Source organism: Lachnellula hyalina, assembly GCF_007821495.1.
Source record: "Lachnellula hyalina strain CBS 185.66 chromosome Unknown contig00045, whole genome shotgun sequence".
In the NCBI taxonomy this organism is placed as follows: domain Eukaryota; kingdom Fungi; phylum Ascomycota; class Leotiomycetes; order Helotiales; family Lachnaceae; genus Lachnellula; species Lachnellula hyalina.
In genome coordinates this window covers 137,376-156,456 of record NW_022157159.1, presented here as the reverse complement: position 1 = coordinate 156,456, position 19,081 = coordinate 137,376, and the positions used below count along the sequence as shown (strand labels likewise).

At 48.2% G+C, this 19,081-nt stretch overlaps 6 protein-coding genes across 6 annotated transcripts; 2 read left to right on the top strand and 4 right to left on the bottom strand.

The window, feature by feature from the left end:
- Positions 1-199: 199 nt before the first annotated feature.
- On the bottom strand, positions 200-2,172 carry ptc1 (Protein phosphatase 2C-like protein; the record flags this gene model as incomplete). Its single annotated transcript, XM_031148866.1, has 2 exons — positions 200-700; positions 754-2,172. 2 exons carry the CDS (start codon positions 2,170-2,172, stop codon positions 200-202), a joined length of 1,920 nt encoding a protein of 639 aa, XP_031006414.1.
- Positions 2,173-3,883: 1,711 nt separating this feature from the next.
- DID4 (DOA4-independent degradation protein) lies at positions 3,884-4,670 on the bottom strand (the record flags this gene model as incomplete). Its single annotated transcript, XM_031148865.1, has 3 exons — positions 3,884-4,018; positions 4,069-4,326; positions 4,395-4,670. Coding segments are annotated over 3 exons (669 nt in total), but the record flags the coding sequence as incomplete, so codon positions are not given.
- A 630-nt stretch (positions 4,671-5,300) lies between these two features.
- fzo1 (Transmembrane GTPase) lies at positions 5,301-8,107 on the top strand (the record flags this gene model as incomplete). The annotated part of the gene is made up of 2 exons (XM_031148864.1): positions 5,301-7,692; positions 7,746-8,107. The coding sequence occupies 2 exons, from the start codon at positions 5,301-5,303 to the stop codon at positions 8,105-8,107; spliced, it is 2,754 nt and encodes a 917-aa protein (XP_031006428.1).
- A 765-nt stretch (positions 8,108-8,872) lies between these two features.
- On the bottom strand, positions 8,873-11,877 carry LHYA1_G003897 (putative endo-1,3(4)-beta-glucanase; the record flags this gene model as incomplete). Its single annotated transcript, XM_031148863.1, has 6 exons — positions 8,873-8,892; positions 8,988-9,706; positions 9,764-9,999; positions 10,076-10,690; positions 10,820-11,385; positions 11,541-11,877. The coding sequence occupies 6 exons, from the start codon at positions 11,875-11,877 to the stop codon at positions 8,873-8,875; spliced, it is 2,493 nt and encodes an 830-aa protein (XP_031006431.1).
- A 1,673-nt stretch (positions 11,878-13,550) lies between these two features.
- On the bottom strand, positions 13,551-16,493 carry UTP14 (U3 small nucleolar RNA-associated protein; the record flags this gene model as incomplete). The annotated part of the gene is made up of 2 exons (XM_031148862.1): positions 13,551-13,733; positions 13,785-16,493. 2 exons carry the CDS (start codon positions 16,491-16,493, stop codon positions 13,551-13,553), a joined length of 2,892 nt encoding a protein of 963 aa, XP_031006430.1.
- A 176-nt stretch (positions 16,494-16,669) lies between these two features.
- MRPL27 (54S ribosomal protein, mitochondrial) lies at positions 16,670-17,029 on the top strand (the record flags this gene model as incomplete). Its single annotated transcript, XM_031148861.1, has 2 exons — positions 16,670-16,858; positions 16,907-17,029. 2 exons carry the CDS (start codon positions 16,670-16,672, stop codon positions 17,027-17,029), a joined length of 312 nt encoding a protein of 103 aa, XP_031006432.1.
- Positions 17,030-19,081: the final 2,052 nt, after the last annotated feature.

The following is a 19,081-nucleotide window of genomic DNA, read 5'->3' as shown; positions in this document are numbered from 1 at the left end:
GCTGGCATACATAGATACAAAAGGCAATATTTACGTAAGTGCGTCCTCCACTCCACGCCACGCTCCAGCAAAGAATGCTCCAAACCATCTAGCTACTATAGCATCTCCTTGGAACCCAAGCTTACTTAAGATAGTCGGACATAAAAGCAAAATGCAAAAGCCCGCCGCTCCATCCCTTTCATTTTATCGTTATCATCAATCACTTCAGTGCTCCTTTGGGTAACTTCAATTTCGACCTTATCTCAGGACTGGCTGCAATCGCGCCCTCGAGATTCATCTCCGGCGGATCGCCCTCGACAAGACTGGGTTCCTCTTCCACAACACGCTCCATGCTAATACCCTTAGACTCCTCCTCGTCTGATAGTTTCGGGTCATGACCTTTGCCGCTATTGCTACCGCTGACACCAACACCTGGGACACCTTCTTCTTGCACCTTCCTCTTCGCTTCGGCAACGATCTTTTCGACTTCGGAGATCTTGCCGGGAATACATGATGGGTCGCCTTCGACACCAATGGCGGAGCCGGGTTCCTTGGTTGTGGCTTGCAGGGCTTGCTTGTTGAGGCGCACGATCATGCAGGAGAGATTATCAGTGCTGAAGCGGGCGAGGGCATGTTCCACAAGCTTTTTGGCGGCGGTGCTGGGGTCAGATATGTCACGGACTAGGTCGACTGCTTCTTGGTCGGAGCAGACATCCCACAACTGTTTGTATTTGTTAGTAAATCATGTTCAAGGGAAGAAGTGAGAGGACCTACACCATCGCAAGCGAGAATGATAAATTCATCGAGATCGGGTTGGATAACAGTTTCGGTAGTATATGGATGACCTGTTACTAGGTCTTTCATATATGCATCTCCCAGGGCCCGAGTAACAGCCAAGACACCATTGACACGGTTGTTGAGAATAAGTCCACCCGCGTTCGAGATACGCTTTCCTTCATTCTCATCACTACCTTTGTGATCGTAAGATAGTCTCAGCGCCTTGCCACTTCTGCAAAGTACAATACGTGCATCTCCTACATTTGCCGTATACAGAACTCGTTGACGTGATGCTTGTACTTTGAGCTTGGCATGTGTAGCCTCAATAGGTGCAGTTGAGGCTGCGGCGCTTGAAGCAGCATTTGGTTGCTGTGACGGTGTCTTGCTCATATCGACCCCACTGTCGCCGGACTTCTCCTCGCTCTTAGTAACATCTTCCTGAGCCTTGACTGCAGCTGCCGTTGCTGGTGCAATTGCAGTCGATCCTGTCGCTGATTGGGCGTTTGGTATCCTGTCTTCCCATCGAAGTACTGCTGTGACGGCTGTGCAACCACTATTCTTTAGAGGTAGTTTTTCTAATTGAGCATCAACAGTTGTGAAGGTCTGATCAAGTAATTCTGGGATCGGGGTGTTTGGATTTTTTCGAATCGTTTCTTCTAAGATGATGTGAAGCTTTTTCCCACACCAATCTGCTGCAAAGGTCCCAGCGTGGCCGTCAAAAATAGCAAAATAGCCATTATCGGTTTCCATCATCTCATTTACGAGCCCGGGGGAGCTGGATGTAGTAGTTGTAGTAGGTGCAAGACTGGCGGATGATTCGTTAGTGAGCTCATCTGTCGACTTTTGTGACTTCTGGCTTGTCGTAGCGGCATTATCTGATGCCAAAACGGGGGCAGGGGTATGCAGAAAGTTGTATAAGAAGGCATGTGTATCTTCCATAGTCCGCCGGCATTTCCTGTTCTTGTCCTCCCAAACTCCAACGGAGAACGTTGACCTAGGACCAGGAACTGACTCTCCTGCGGAATTATTGTGCTGCCCTTGAGGAACGCTTAACGCTGGATCTTGCTTTCCAAGCTTCTGCAAAGGTGTCTGCGAAGTGGATTCTGCACCGCGCATGAAACCGGCAGAGTTTGGATTTGGGCTGAAATGTAATGAGCTCTTCGCGCTAGCAAGTAGAGAGCTGGCCTTTCCGCTGACACCGCTACTCCTCCGCTTCTTCTCTACCGTACCTCCATTATCTCCAGCTGCTCTTCCTTGGGGGCTTCCATTACCACTACGCTTCTCTCCACCACCTTCTTCGACACTCTGTAACGCGCTCGGCGGATCGCTTGTACTGGGAGAAGAGGATAGTGCAGAGGTATCTGGTGCTTGAGACTCCGAACTTTCCTTCGGTGGGGACCCAGAGCTGCCGAACATTCTGTTCAGCAGACCTCCTCCCTGGGAGGAAAAGCTCCTCCGCTTGCTTCCTGCCACTTTGCTGATTTGGGCGTGTAAAGTCTCGTGCAGAGACAAGAGGAGTGTGATGGTATTAATGGTAGGCGGTGGGAAGGAGTTGCGACTGTTCCCAGAAAGACGAGGGAGGGTAGACAGGGCGGATTTACCACGAAGGCAGTCGGATCGCGTGGATATTACAGTTTGGGAGAAGGTGTATGCGAAGAAGTGCTGAGAAGGAGTCTTGTGCGATTATTGTAATATCGTAAGCCTGAGACACAGTTGACCTGGCAAGTTCGCGTTAAATTGATGACGATGTTGGGATGTGGGGTAGGTATGGGTGCAGCGTGCTCGTGCGCTTGCTTGCGTTGCCTGAATTCACAACGCGACAATAATCAGTCAGCGGGAGGATATACCGGAACGTGGGTTGAGGTTGAACAACGATTGTTCCTGGATGACTGTAACAATTGTTGTGCGACGGCAATCAAAGGATACTGTAGTTTTTCGTACGTGTCGAAATCCGTTATGTGTTTAGAGGCGTAGGCGTTTTATACTTGCTTGCCGTTAAGCCGCGTCCTTTCCAGATACGGCACCTTCGGTCGGCCGGTGTAGATAGGTGCGGAATCTGAACAATGGCTCTTTCCGTATAAAACAAAGAGCGCACAGATGGTGGCACCTGGATGCGACTAGAGGAGTTAAGGACTAAAGGACTAGAGTAGAGATGCAGAGGCAGAGCAGAGGCAGAGGCAGAGGTAGAGGCAGAGGCAGAGGCAGATGCAAAGGTAGATGCGAATGCAGATGCAGATGCAGGCTGGAGAGGTTGTACGATGTGATGTGATGTAATGTGGTTGGGGAAAAGCAACGGTGAGGTCAACTTCGCGAAGCTTCTTGCTTGCTTGCTTGCTTGCTTGCTTGCTTCCTTCCTTCTTTCCTTCTGGTGGGTCGGTCTTGGCTTGGCTTGGCTTGGGCACTCCGGGCTGATGCTTTCTTTTCTTTGTCAGACAGACAGCTGGACAATCGCCAACGAGGGAGGGAAGGGGTAAATCGAACAAAGTTGCTGGTATCTTGAGATTGACCTTTTTTCTTCGCACAATGGGCAATATCATGTAATACTGGTAACAGGTAACAGAAAGTATTCGATTCGGGAACGGAGGGACGAGTCAGAATAATCACTAGACGATCAATGCCTCTAGGCTGTGTGCACTGCCTTCATTTGGTGTTGAGGGCTTGGGCTTGAGGGCTTGAAGCTTTCTGAGTTAGCGGTCTTTCCCCACATTCAGGGGTCACTCGTGGTCACAGACGGGCCCGAATGCGCCGTAATCTCCGAGAGTCTGGGAATGTCCCTTGGAAGTGAGAGACGAGGACAAGGAGACGAGATCAAAAGTAAGGTAAGGTAAGATGTCCAAACTTCTTTAAATCGACTTTTACAAGGAATCTACGGCAAAGATTCTTTCCTGCTGCACGACATACCATGGCAACACATCACCCGCCCGGCCCCCCCATGTAAATTGTTTATTTTGTGACAAGGTATTCCCAATAGGCAGACGACAAGGCTGTTTCGTTCCGTCGCTTCTCGGCCTCGATAGAATAAAGGGAGGGGGACAAGGCTGAATAGATACTCAATGATTCTACAAGCTAAAACTCCTACTCCTGATATCGAAGAAAACGCCAGCTAGGTAGCCATATAAAATCATTTTCACCGTCTGAGACTGTCGAGCCTGGCTTGCAGGTCGTTGTCACCCGGATCCCCCGCACCACCCCCGCCGACAGCTTGTGCAATCTTGCCCTCAGCCACCACATTGCCCTGGAGACCCTGCGGGGTCTCACCCATCTAATACTATTTTCAGTAAAGTTCCACAGGAACAGACGTCTCCAACTTACAGCATTCTTAAGATCCACTCCAATCTCCTCCAACACCTGGTCGACAATTTCGTCGCCCTCAGCCTCATCCTCCAACCCTGTAACATCATCGATAGCATCATCCATCATCTCCTGCCTCTGATCCATAATGTCATTCTCTTTCTCAAACTCCATCGCTATCCGCTGCAGCGCCGGCAGATTCATATTGCGATTCATGCTTCCCAGTACACCTGTCGCGCCCTTCATCGCCTGCATCATCTGCTCATTCGTCCTAACAGTCTGTATTCGCATCAGCGTTGCCCCATTCCAGACCTTCACTTCCAATCAGCAAAACTGTCCAGACATACCTGTATCCTCAATGAAATAGCCTGCAACTGCGTCCTCATCGAATAGAACTTCTCAATATACCTCCTCGTCCGCACCAAGTCCTTCGCCTGGATCTTGCATGCACCCATTTGCCCATTCTTCGCACTCTTCTTGATCTCCTGTATAAGTTTCTTCTCTTGATTCTCTAGCTTCACGCGCTCGCGGTCTAGTTCTCGTTGCGTCTTCTCGAGCGAACGCTGGTGTTTGCGCAGACGCTCGGCGGGCGTCATACGCTTTCCGAAAGCCCATTCGACGATCTGGCAATCAGGTCAGTATTTTGGGTCATACAGGGGAATAGAATGCGTACATTCATGGTTGTTTTATTGTTGTGGCGTGGAAATGGTGGGGTGGTTATGGGTTTCTGGGAGTTCTACTTTAGCTTAATCGACAATACGCACGGAGTATGGGTTCTCGACCGCCTCGTCATTCTGTCTTGGCAATAATTGCTGCCTTATCATGTGACGGGTCGAAAGAAGTAACATAAGAGTTTCTAGGAATATTAACCAATCACTATGTGCTCTGTGAATCGATAGTATGATTACATAGAAAAATAGAAGGTGTGAATATCCTAATGAGCTTACTTGTTGGAAGAAGGCCCGGGAAGATTCAACAACAAAGGAAATCTCTAGAAGAAGAAAAGAGCATCCTTTAGTTTCGGAAACTCACTCTAAATAACCAGTACTATCAGAATTAACAATATGTACCAACAATCATGAATACCTACAACATTCATCTATACCATCACGTGTTAGACCGGGGCAATTCGCCACGCTAAGTAAATTATGCAGCAAGTTCAGCGCGGGAGCGGAAACCCGCATTATCATAACATTTTTGCAACCTCCCTGGACAAACGACTAAACTTCGCGAATGCGTTTGCAAACATCAATATGAGCCAGGAATACTACAAAGGCAAGGGGAAGTCGGGGGAGTCATCAAATTCGAGGATTCCACACCCAGGTCGCCCGCAGTACATGACGGTTGGATCCGGATCAACATCAGAGAGCGCCTCCCGACTCCAAGCTCTCCTCAACGATGAAGATTCAGGATATGGCGGAAGTGTTGCAGATGGCGGTTCAGGATGGAATCCAGCGATGGCTGAAGACAGGCCTACGCCTTCCCATTCTCCCTTACCATTGTCGATGCAAGACAGTGAGACTGCCGACAATGACAGACGGATGCTGGCAAATTCCATACACCAATTACGTTACAACAAACACCGCGCAGAACTTGGAAGATCGATAAACACAGTGGTGGAGATGTTGAAGTCCTTGCAGGAGAAGAATGCCGAATGGCCTGCTACATATCCATCAGTTCAGCGTGCCGAGGCGAACACGCCACAGAGACAAGACCGACCAGGCTTGGTGCACACGCAGTCTAATGCTATCGGAGCTTCTGTTATATCTCCACCTCGACCTGGAGGAATGCGGCGGGCTCAGACGTCGATCGGTGAAGATAGCACGGATGCCGAATCGAGTAGGGCAGGAGAACAAAGGACGACACCGGAACCTCGATTGATCACACCACAAATTGCTCAAGAGTTTTCGATATTGAAATTAGATCTTAAGCTTGGTGCGCTACATCAGACGGAGTTGGTGCATTCTTTGGAGAAGAGCTCAATAGCATCACTTCTGGACGGCAAGATCAGTACAAGCATCAAGCATTTATTGTCACTCCGAGAACGAATAGAGGATACCTCGAGCAAGGTGCTGGTCACTGGAGATTTGAACGCAGGAAAGTCGACATTTTGTAATGCCCTTTTACGGCGGAAAATTTTACCCGAGGACCAACAACCATGTACAAGCATTTTCTGCGAAGTACTGGACTCGAGAGAAAATGGAGGCGTGGAAGAAGTGCATGCGGTTCATAAGGATACAACATACAACAGACACGATGAGAGCACATATGACGTGTATTCCCTGGACGACTTGGAGAAGCTTGTGGCCGACAATGATACATACACTCAGTGCAAGATATATCTGAGAGACGCACGATCAGTCGAGGAGTCTTTGCTCAACAACGGAATCGTCGATATCTCGATAATTGATGCGCCCGGTCTCAATTCTGACACGACAAAAACAACAGCTGTGTTTGCCAGACAAGAAGAGATCGACGTAGTTGTGTTTATCGTCTCGGCAGCGAATCACTTTACCCAGACGGCGAAAGAGTTCATTTGGGCAGCAGCAGCAGAAAAGGCCTACATTTTTATTGTGGTCAATGGCTACGACAATATCAAGGACAAAGATCGGTGTCAGAAGATGATCCTAGATCAAGTTCATAACCTCAGCCCTCGGACGTTCAAGGAGTCCTCAGAGCTAGTTCACTTTGTATCCAGTAACGCTATTCCTACGGGCCCACCTGGACCCCCAGGAGGTAACGGAGGAGGTGGAAGCGGGAGTTCGAGCGGCGGTGGTGGAGGAGATGATCCTGACTTTGATGATTCAGATCCGAAAGGGAAGGGCAAGGGCAAGGAGCAGAAGGAGAAAGTCCGAGATTTCGAGACTCTAGAACAGTCTCTAAGACGGTTCGTCCTGGAAAAACGTGCCCGCTCCAAATTGGCACCCGCCAAAACCTATCTCCTCAACGTACTTAACGACGTCCAAACTCTAGCAACGGTCAACCAGGAGGTCGCTCAATCAGAATTAGACCGTGTAACGAAGGAGCTGCACGATTTAGAACCCGTTCTCGAAGCTTCCAAGAAGGCAAAGGCGGAGGTCAGCGATGACATTGACAGAACGATTGAGGCATCGTGCAAAGATATTTATGATCACACTCGGAGAACTCTCACATCAACGATTGCCCAGGCCGCAGAAGAGGATCTCGGTGTACCATATCCGGGCTTGTTCAACGCCTTCCAATACGCGGATGAAATCAAGGAAGCTATGCTTTCTCAGATCGCAGCATCTGTCACAACTTGCGAAGAACATGCTCGACGCAAGACAGTTGAAGGTGTAAGCTCGATCAAGCAACTCGGCTTATTACATCTTGGCGACGAGTACACAGACTTGAGCTTCAGAAGCGATGTCATGTTCCGTCGGAAACGAGATATTCTCGCCAAGCAGGTCGACATCGAGACTGAACTATGGGATTTCTTCGATTGGTCAACCCTTCTCCAAAGACAAGAGAAGATGGCTGGAACAGGAATGGCATTGACTGTCGTGACCGCTGTCGGTGGACGTATGGTTGGTGGCTTCGGTTGGGTAGATGGGGCACTAGGAGCTGCAAAAGTAGTAGGAAATAACAACCTCCGTCGCCTCATCATCCCCGGCACCGTTGCAGCTAGTACGTCCCCTAACCTCACCCTCTCTCTTTAACTACACTAACACATACTACAGCCCTCGCAGCAGCCTACTACATCCTCTCCCAAATTCCCACCTCCCTCCCGCACCGCCTCTCCACCAAAATCGCCACGCAACTCCAGCAAATCGACTACGTCCACTCAAATTCGGACCGCATATCCTCCTCCGTACGCAAAGTGCTCCGTTTCCCCGCCGACAACCTCCGCGTCGGCCTGCAACGCAGCGTCGAGAAACTCGGCTCGAAACGCGAGGAAACGCGGAAAATCAGAGGCGAGAGCGAGGTCGCGCGCAAGTATTTCGGCAATTTGGTTAATGAAAGTGGACGCGTTAAGCATGGTGTTGAGGGCGTGGATTTAGAGGGCCCGGCGCCGGGCGTGGCAGGTGCCTATGATCCCTGATCTCGTTTGTTTCTTTTTCGCCTCATCGATTGTTTTCTTTAAATACCCCTCTTTGATAAGATGAGATGAGATATTTACACTCGTTTTCTTTTTAATTATGGCGTTTCATGAGCACAATGATGGAAAGGATGGTTTTGGCTTTTAGGATGATTGGAGAAATGGCGTTTTTTGTTTGGGCTTGAGTTATTACTGTCAAAGCAAGCAAAACCCCCACTTCATTCAAGTTGTGCATATATTTTGTGTTGAGTAAAAGGGAGGAAGGTACATACATACGTAGTAGGTTTAATACAGATTAGCTTGAACAATTCATCCGTTCATTTCTTTCGCTCGTGACGTTCGTTTTGCTGGGACATGTATATGTATGTGTAAAGGAGGCATATCCGCGGCTGTGGTTCTAACATGTATGTATGTGTATTATCCTCTAGTTCTAGTTCTAGTTCTGGTTTTGGTTCTGGTTCCGGTACAATTAATGTTAAGGATGAGAATCATAAGAGCAAAGCAAAACCCGTTCCTCCGTCCGTCGCTCCTCCAAATGCAAATGCAGAACCCCAATCCCATGCAATCATACCTTCCAATCAACAAACAAACGTCTTTAGTCGCCCAAAAGGCCCAGCCAACGAATGCTAAAAGTATCGACTAGAATCGAAGGACTTTCCAGCTCTACATACCCTCCCTCCACCACGCCTATTTCCATTCGCTTCTATGTAATCAATCAGCACCACTCCATCTCTTCCGCCCATTCATACCCATCTCTTCTGCAATCAATCATGGCGCGCCTCCAAGTCCTTTATCTCGTCAGCACAGTCAATATAACCACAAATCTCGCTTAATAAAGTAAATGAAGAAAAAAAGGGGCAGGCAAAAAGGAAACAAAACTCACCTGCAGCCAACGCCATATACCACGTCCGACTAGCCCCCCCATCAAGCCAACTGGCATCAAAGGCCTCCCCAGAAAAGAACTCCCAACTCGTCTTCGGATCCACAAGCGCAAGATTAGCGAACAACACACCCTTCCACCCACCGCTCACCGTCTCCGCTCTACCATTACTAAAATACGTGTCCCACTCCTCCTGCACAAACGTCGTGGTCCTCGTAAGCGTGCTGGAGGGCAGGAGGGGAAGCATATGTATGCCTTGTACGTATTGGGGCTCCGCGCCAAAATACGTCGTATGGTCGATTTTGTTCTCGAACATGATGCCGGAGACTTTATTGCCGATGAAGTTTGGCGGCTCGATGGTGTTATTGCGTGTGTATAGGAAGTAGTTTTGGAGCGAGCGCGCGGTGACGGCTAGCTGGATGTTGCCGCGTGCTTCCATGTTGGGGTCACCGATGGTGCAGCCCCACATCTTGATAGCGTACGCGGACATGCTGTCTTCGGAGGATGATTCTTCGTCTTTGCCGTCGAAGGTTTCGTAGAGGCCGTGGGCCCAGGAGTGACCGTGGTACCAGTCGAAGTTTCGGGAGACGGGGAAGAGGGGGTCGCTGGCTGTTGGGTTGGCGATGTCGCGTACGAGGGCGTTTACGTAGGGGGTGTTTGCTGGGAGCCAGGCTGGGTCGAGATAGCCGATGATGGCGGCGGCGTAGATGAAGTATCCGTAACTTAGGGGAGGTGGATTAGCCCGGTCTGGGGTTGGGAAAATATAGGTATGAACTTACTGGAAATGGTGGTCATTGTAGTAGGTGTTACCGAAATCCGCACCTGAATCTCCATCATATGAAGCAGTCGAAACGAGACCTCCCCAAACAGTGTCATAAACAAGAGGAAATTGTTGCTTGTTGGATGCGAAAAGATCGAATGCATCTTTGAGGTTGACTAGTCCCGCCTGTGTTGTCGCTGTATCGCCAAGGATATCGTCGAGTGTGTACAGAATTTGCGCAAACTTTGCTAATGCCTAGTAGAGGTTAGGATCCCATTTATGAAACAACGACTGACCATTCCAGAAGGTCTCTTATATAAAATATTTTTACTTTGCCACTGTAGTACATAGAATTTAAGTTGCTCTGATCACTCATGTTCTGAGACACCTCACTCATAGCGACTGTATGAAGTGCAGCCTTGGCTTCAGCAGACATCGTTTCCGAGTTCGCGTTCTTTGAGCTCCAAGGTCCAAAGCCCATAGACGTTGGGATACTTTCAACCATGGTCCACGAATCACCAATGACAGCTGTAGCCTTGCCCTTGGTGGTGGTATCAAGTTGAACGTTAATCTTTACACCAGACGCAGTGTCCGGCGAGAAGGACTGCAGATGATGTGAAAGAGCAAACATTAGCAGTGTCGTATCTGCCCTCCCACCCTTTTCGAAAGACAAAGTATACGAACCAGACCCGCCACTGGCACTCCCAGACAGAGTTGAAGTTATTGGGTAGGCTCCAGCCGCTGCATCATAAAGAGCTTCCGCATCTGTGGAGGGAGACCGTGCGATTTGGATGACGCCGTTGAAGCTAGAGGTCGCCTGGATGAGGCCATTGTTCACGACAGTGAAATCAAATGCGGAGTCTTGTCCGGTCAAGTCGGGCCCGGAAACGTAAATCAACCAAGTGTTGCCATCCTCAAGTTTTATAGTAAATTTTATGACACCAGTCTGTGAAAGAGCAGGCTGTTAGCTTTTCTTTCCTTTTAAATTAACTCAAGAGCCTGAAGCTAAGGCGCTTGTGGGGCTCTACGCAAAGGGGAAAGAAGTTATAACTGAATAAATTATCACTCGGCTCACCTTGGGGGCTATAGCTGCCTTCGTAATCGAGCGAAACAAGACGCCACTTTGTAAAACAGGTGTGCCTCCATTGAAGATCCCAGTAACAAATCCCATTCCCTGTACAAGAGGAAACATAATGGTGGGTGCAGCACCTGCAGTTGCCAGAAGGTTCACGTTTGCCGAGAAAGCTGTAAGAGCAGTGTTTGTGATGACAGTCGATGTTCCGAGCTCAACGGCAGAAAGTACAATGGGCTGGATTCCAATAGGATTGATGAAGTACTTGACCGGGTTATCGGATGCATCAGGTCCATACACTTTCTGGCTGTCCAGAAGTTGTTGGATTATCATACCCCAGCTTTGAGTAGCTCCTGCACCTTTAGACCACGCAACGCTATAAGGGTGGGTCCACGTTCCTGCGGTTTGACTTCCTAAGAAAAAATTCGCATAAAATTTGTTGGTGCCAATAGGTGGAGTTTGGGCTGGTATGCCGAGTTTTGGTACTGGGTGATCTGATCTCTGTCCTAATATTGAAGGAGGGGCGTCTGTAGCCACGGGAACAAATATATTCGCCGACTGTGGTCCAGCTGTAAAAAAAATACAGAGTCAGTGTCAGCTATACTAGGAGATATTTCAAGGGTCGTAGAACAAACTATCCATTTAACTCTCTAGGTGGCTGGACCACTCACACGAGAAAATGGGAAGACGAACCAACACGATCAACAGACAGTATATTACTCACCTTGGTCTCCACTGGTTATGCTAGTAGCAACGCCTATTTCAACAGTTGTCTCAGATGTAGAAATTGAAGTGCTGATGATCGGTCTAGATGTATATGCTCCAGTTGTATTCAGATGTATATTGACAGTTCCCGAAGCTTCAGGAGTCTGAGTAGCAGGAGGCGGTAAAATCTGAGAAGTACCAGAAGATAGCGAAGTAGTAATGGCGGGAACGCTGGCCGTAACTACAGAATATACTAGTGCCATATCAGAAGTATCTGGTAAGCGCAGCTGTAGGAGGATGGAGTCAGCGTATCCAAAAGATATAATGAATTCGGAAGAAAGCTTAGAGATAGGCATTCTGGTTTAACTTGCCTCGTGTATGAGGTCAGCCCCCGAGTTTGTTCTTTGCGTTATCATAGTTGGCGCAGGAGTTGAGATAACTGCGCTGGGGCAAAGGGCCAGTACCTGATGGGGATAGGGCGCTGCATTTACTGCGAATGACTGCAATATGGTTAGCCATAAGAACCTCTTCATTATTTGAAGTTGGATTATAGATGAAAAGATACAAGAAATAGTTGGAGGATAGGGTTTGGGAGTTCTAAGGGGAAGGGGCTCTGATATAGATAGAACTGCCTAATAGAATGAAGACTTATGAGGTATAGAACCCGTGGCTAGTATGTGGATTTGATTCTGTACGTATCGGTATCGAGTCTTGTGACAGTGTTAGAATTTAACAGATCCGGTGAGATTATCAGGGATTTGATAACCAAGGAAATGATGTTTGAATACGCCGAAGATTCTGGGTTTCAGTGCAAAAAAGGCGTGTGAACCATGGGTGAAAGGTTACACGACTATAGATTCAGGTACTACTTGTATAAATATATTTTAAATACAAAGGCTTTGTGGGACCAAAACATATTGCTTGAACGGGAATGTCTAAAAGTCACGCTCTGGCTAAATACACCTAGCTTGTACAAAGAATGTTGAGGTGTACGCTGGTGGAATGTGTTGCTCTCGGAACTCCAGAGCCTTGCCCCGGGAATTTCGCTAGTGGGGTTTATTTGCGCCATCAGTAGTGTGATAATCTGACTCCTTGGATTCAAATTCCCCAGTCTCCAGACGTTAACACATAGTCCACGTAGAAAATTGAATGGCCTTGATACCCTTAGCACTAAAACTGAACAAAACACTTCTAGCAGCCTCCTCTCTATGACTTCACTAGATAACCTGCTCTGGAAACAATGGGACAGGAGACCTAGTACCGCAACCAAGGCCCGCAGAAAAGGTGAGCATTTTGTGAAAGATAAGTTGCCTCGCTGATGTGGGAAAATGATGAAGGAAACGTTCCCAAAGGAAGCACTGGCTTTCTGAATCCTTGTGGGCACCAGCCAGCTCAACGCGAATGGTTGTACGACCGAGCCAAGACCGAGCAGCAGGCCCAACGTCCCTGGAGTAACAAGGCTGCGACGCTTGATTTAGTTAGTACTCGAGTAACCCGGATCGGTCAAAACTGCGCTGCGCGCTGTCGGCAGAAGGATGCTGGCTGGTTGACTGTGGCTGTCGCTTGTCGAGTGTGATGTTTGACCTCGTTATGATCGACATACATAGCATGACGCTGCAGACAATCGAGTCGTGAAGACTTATTGACTAATTTCTGGCAGATGAAGCCTTCCTCGGACTCGGAGGTTTGTCGTCGTATTTGGTAGGGCAGGCGCTATCGGATGTAGCCGAGGACCCCTAGTTTAATTGAGCCCCGCGTGGTATCCTCGACTTGCTTTGGCATCACCTGAACACAAAATACTTTGTGTACCTCTGTACCTTGTAGGACCTGTCTGTGGGGTTGCGCCGGGTTTGCGGGGTCACGAAGCCGGGGGGTAATTGGTAGTTTACTCACTAGTAGTACCATGTGATATTGTAGTTTCAAATGCACTTCGAATCCAGTAATGTGAGCCTGTTACGATTTTGACACTTTCTAAGGAACATGTAGCCAGATACATATTGTCATATTTCTATAGTCATCTACTGAAATCCTACAATAATGGTTTGGACATCGGGGCAATAATGCCTTGCTTGAGCAATATTCTGGGCTTCGTAGCTTCTTGATAAGTCTCTTTAGTTGTCCATTCGGGTCCAACAGGAACGCGTAGAGACCTCTCGTATTGCTGTCGAGTTTCGAAAGGATGAGGTAGGGTCGATGCGAGGTATTTGCTATTCTATTATTCATGTTAGTTTCCTTTCCCATGATGCTTCTGGAGCATTCTTACCTTCTTGGCACGCCTCTCGCTGATGATCACGCGGTCAAGCTTCGCATCTTTTCTATTCTGCTCCTTGACTCCTTCGACTTTCGTCAAGAAACGTCCTTTATTTCGGGCCTTCTCCCTCTTGCTCACACCGTCACCAGTCCAGGCTCCCCATCCAGGCAAGGTGTTGTCAATGATCTTATCATCGTCGTCTTCAATAGTTTGCTTCTTTTCTGCCTCGAATTCGCCAACAACATCTGCACCAGCAAACGCTCTTTTAATCAACTCTTGATCACGAATCGCAAACGGAAGCTTGACAGCGTTTTCATCATCGCTCTCATCCGAGTCTGAGCCTATTTCAAGTGCCGCGGGTTTGGACTTTTTGGCTGGTTTTGGCTTAGAAGCGATGACGGAAGCCTTGGATAGATCCAATTCTTCGACATCCACAGCATTGTTCTTCTTGTGACGACGTCTTTTGGCCTCCGCTTCACTGACCACTGTAGATTTCAAAGGGACTTTGGACCAAGCTCCCCCTTCCGAACTCACCTCTGGTTGATTTCTAGAGACCGCCAATTCCGATTTCTTTGATGAGCCCTTCGTCGACTTGCGGGTTGATCCCGAGGTGTTTCTGGGGTCGTTGTCTAGTCCATGGATTTCTATATCCATGTTGTCCTCGTCTGCATCTGAGCCTTCGCGTTCCTCGAACTCGTTGAGTTTTGGCGTTTTCGAAGTTTCTCGAGGTTTGTTGCTGTTTGGCCCAAATATTCTGCGCCCAATATCTCCCTGCTCCTCGTCTTCGCTTCCAGACTCTTCTCCAACCAGGTCTCGCCGGATATCTTCGACCATTGCATCATTCTGTTTCTTGCGTGCTTCTTCCGCTTTGCGCATGAACTTCATGTTTGATAATCTTGCGCCTGGGGCAGACTCGTCCACCAATTCCGATGCGCTGGCTTTCTTCAACTGTCGAAGAAGTCGATTTTGTTCGGCAGCATCATCATCCTCACTGATATCCTCCTCGGAATCAGTGAGAGAAGCATCAGAGTTGTCCTCAAACTCCTTCCTCACCGCCCTTCCCTCCACTCTTTTTCTGAGTTCTTCGTCCCTTCGTGCCATATCCGTGATCCCATCTCGTGCATCCTCATCCCAAGCAGCTCGTCCGATTTGCTTCGTAGCTTTCGCCCATTTGCTACCTCTATGCTTTGCACCCATACGTTCAGTAGCACGTCTACGATCCTGCTCCTCTAGCTCATCTTCAGAAGGTACGAACCCTCCCTCAGCTAGCGCCTCTTGGTTTAGACGCTCCTCCTTCTCGCGTTGCTTCCGATGAACCTTGCGGTAAGATCTACTCTTGATCTTCTTGATCCGCTTTGATTTCGCCTCTTCGCGGTACATGAGCTCTCGAGCCATTCGTAGCTGGTCTCTCCTTGCCTTGACCTCCTCTACAGACATTTTCTTGGTCTCTAATTCCTCAAACTCGCGAAGGTGATCTTCATCGTCTTTCCCGTTTGCCGTGGCGAGACCACTTTCTTCCAGGATACTCTGAATGGTTGCTTCCAACTCATTAAAAGGTTTGGTCTGGTTTGTAGGGACGAGTTTATCGTTCTTTTTTACAGCCGTCATTTCGTGGTCGGGGAGTGGAAACATGAGGTGGTCTGCTCGGCGGTTGTGCTTGACGGTATCGGTCCATCTGTCTAAAGTTTCCTTGCTCTTCTCATAAGCTGCACTGCGATCCAAACGATCCTGCTGGCGCTTCGCTAGAGGGACTGCTAGCTTTGCTGTGACCCCTTTCCGTTTGACGGCCCCTTTAGAATCCGATTCGATGAATTTGAGTGACTTCTTGATGTGCGGATCATTTATGCTAGGTAACCCCAGATCTTCCAACGTAAGTTTGGTCTTTGATGTGAGCCCAAAGTCAGAGGGTGTGTTGTACTCGCTGGCCCCGTCACTGCGTTGCTTAGATGGACGAGTGGTTTCGTCGGCCTGTGGAAGATTTGCAATCATTCGCTGAAGAGCTGCGATTTTGGCAGGATCTGAGGTCTCATCATCATCGTCCGCCGAGGAAGCTGAAGATTCTTCATCGCTCTCAGAGCTGCCTTCATCGTCTGATTCCGAGAGATCTTTGTCCAGTGCCTTGCCATTGAGTCTTTTCTCTTCCTCTTCCTCCTCTTCAGCCATATCTAGCATTGTAGCAAGATCAACTGCACCTTCTCCGAGATCCCCCTCCTCTAACTCTGAATCCGACTCTGACATCTCGTCATCTTCGTTCAAGTTAACATCCTTGGTGCGAGATTTCGATTTCTTTTTGGACTTTTTATCTGTGCTTCCGGAAAACGCATATCCTTCAAATCGCTCCTCGTCACTTTCTCCAAAAGCTTCGTCACTGTCCAAGTCGCTATCATCATCGCTGTCGACTTGTCCAAGCTTCCACTCATTTCCCTCACTGTCGCTTCCGTGATCTATATCCAATTCTTCAAAACGCCCTTTCGCAGGGCCTTTACGTTGCTTCTTCGACTCTCCTTCTTCATCTTCTTCATCCTCGTCGTCGTCGTCTCTACGGCGCTTTCCGGGCCTATTTCCACCTTCTTGTGCACCAAGTCTATGCTGGCGAATCTTGAAATTTTCTGGATTTTCGTGGGAGGCAATCGAAAAAGCATTCATGGATCTCTTCTTTGTATTAGACCGAGGCTTTGGTTTTTTTGACGGCGGAGCGCCATGGGATTGTCTGCCAGGCATTTTTGCAGGCGTGGAACTTTATTTCGTGGTGGTGTTCAATTCCTATAATTTTTACAAAGAAATTTTGAAATCTCGAAATCTATCGGCGAACGCGGCCGCTAGTGTCATCTTCTCAACTCACTCGTCCCTTTGCTTGAAGACCTCTCGCAATATCTCAACACTACCCAAACAACAAGATGAAGGCCACACCAGCGCTCGGCAGGAAAATTGCGCGGCTTGCGCTCACTACGAAGATGACGAACAAGGGATTCTACAAGGGAACCGGGTCCGGGTCGACGGGTTCGCATACTAGATATGGAGGATATTTGATCGATTGGGATAAAGTCAGGACATATGTCGTGCCGGAGAATCTAAAGGACTTCAAAGTATGAGAGATACTGGAAATGCTCGAGGAGTAATGCTGATATTCATAGCTCACTCCGTTTGTCACGAAGAAGATAAAGCCTTTCAAGGGGCGCTTTGAAGGAGATCCGAAGGGGGCGTTTAGTGGAGAGGCCTATTTGAACAAGTGGAAGGTGGAGAATGGCGAAGATTAAAGAGATGAATGAAGTAAAACGTATGCTCACTCTCCTATTCCTACTGGGAGTCTATAGCTGACGCTTTTTAGGTGGATTACGGGTGTATATTACGGACATGGCGTTGAAAAGATGTACATCATAGTTGTATGAAAGAGCGGCGATATATACCTCAGAATGGAATTTCAGAAACTCCACGACATATAACCCCATTGTGGGCGAAAGCCCCCATAGCTACCGTTCCAGAATTCCAAACGGCAAGTCCAGGAATATGACGAATTGGAAATACTAGAGATAAATTGGTTACAATGCTTCTCTCCCTGTTTTCGATCTATCTTTCCGCCTTTGCTGGCCCTCATTTTTTTTCTTACGGTCTTTTGTTGTTGCATTCCACGCATATCATGTTATTCTCTCATTCACTTTTGATTGCTTGGGTTATCGCATGTGGGAAATATAGAAACAACTTTCATCCTGCTTTGAACTTTCTGTTTCTAGCAGAACAGATGAGAATGGTTGGGACCACATGGAGGTTGATGCATTCACCCGCGGGATTTATGCAGTCTTGATATCCTCGTGGGATTGAGCTTGCTTGTAGCAATCCTTGACTCAATCTCCGGCCATTGAGATTTGTGGGTGACTGCTGTCTTCCCTGTTCTCCTAGATGCAGACAACCGTTCGATACGGGTGACTGTAAAATCGCCGATGATTGTTTGTCAGATATGGAATCAATAGCCGGTCCCAACGCATTTGCTTTCAGCATCGGATTCAGGGTCATGAGCACTTGGTGATAATAAAGGTCGTGGCTTGGTCTAATTCTTACACCGACTTTTTCTATCTGGCATTTCCTAGGGCTTCTTCCCCCACCAGTGAAGTATGACTTTCGCATCTAGACGGGTACCAGAAATAGTGACCGATTGGAACTATCGTGCAAGTGGGAGTCGTCTGAATACCAGAGAAGTGCATGCCACCTCCCCTACCATCGAATCTGTTTCAAGGCAGAAGTTCGCCCAGTCTCAAGCAGCGATTGATAGGATGAGGAGGAGGGAGATGGAACTGATGGATCAGATGGAGGCAGCGCTGAGTGCGCGACTGAGAAGTTTACGGCTGCTTGAGGAGGGGATGGCGAGTGGGGAAAAGGGGGGGTGTGGAGTTTATAATGGCAAGGAGTGTAAGGCCGGGTAAGCAGAGGGGGAAACATCGATCGGAGAGGAAGCAGAGGTGAGCTTGGTGGACTTTTTGCGTTACTTTTTATAGTCTTACTGTAACCCTTATACTTCGAGGCGGATAACTGCTACAAGTTTAATATATCTTTCTATCTCTCTTCTTTGCTCCAATGTTTCCTTGAAGATTGGTATGATTTTCTCACATAAAGGCAGATAATTGTCGAGGATACAATTCTATCAAATAATCATAAATTCCGTTATTTCGTTACGCTATGTATCAAATTAAAGCTGGCAACAACATTCCGAGCCTCCTCCCAAGAATGTAAACAAACTACGCTCGCTTAGTCGCAAGATGCTTCAAATACAAGCTCAAGCGCAGTGTACAAATTTGCCATATCTCCTTCCCTTGATTCTCATATATGTCGATCATCGTGTTTGCTCACCATGGCTGGAAATCGATATTCCATGTCAGAGTAAATATCCTAGGTAGTTTCGTCGATTGTAGCCTCGCCTTTCGTTTTCATCATAGGAGCATCTGTGTTTTTGTCTTCTGCCTTCGCAGATGCATCCAGTCCGATAGCCTCGATGACTATGGGGGCGCTGATCTCCTCCACCTTGTCTGCAGGTTTTGGTGTCGTTTCCTCGACCACGGGAACCTGGACCTCCTCCACCTTGTCTTCAAATTTTGGTGTCGTGTCCTCGACCTTGGCAACATTGACCTCCTTCACCTTATCGGTAGCTTTTGAAGCCATTTCATCGACCATATCAGCGACCGTTTGCGCTTTTTCAACGACCTGCAATGGCTTCTCCCTTAAAACCTCAGCAATTTTGGTGGGCACCGCGGTCGCCATCTCGACTACACTTTGAGTAGCCTCCTGGCCAACTTTAATCGCTTGCCTGCCACTATCTG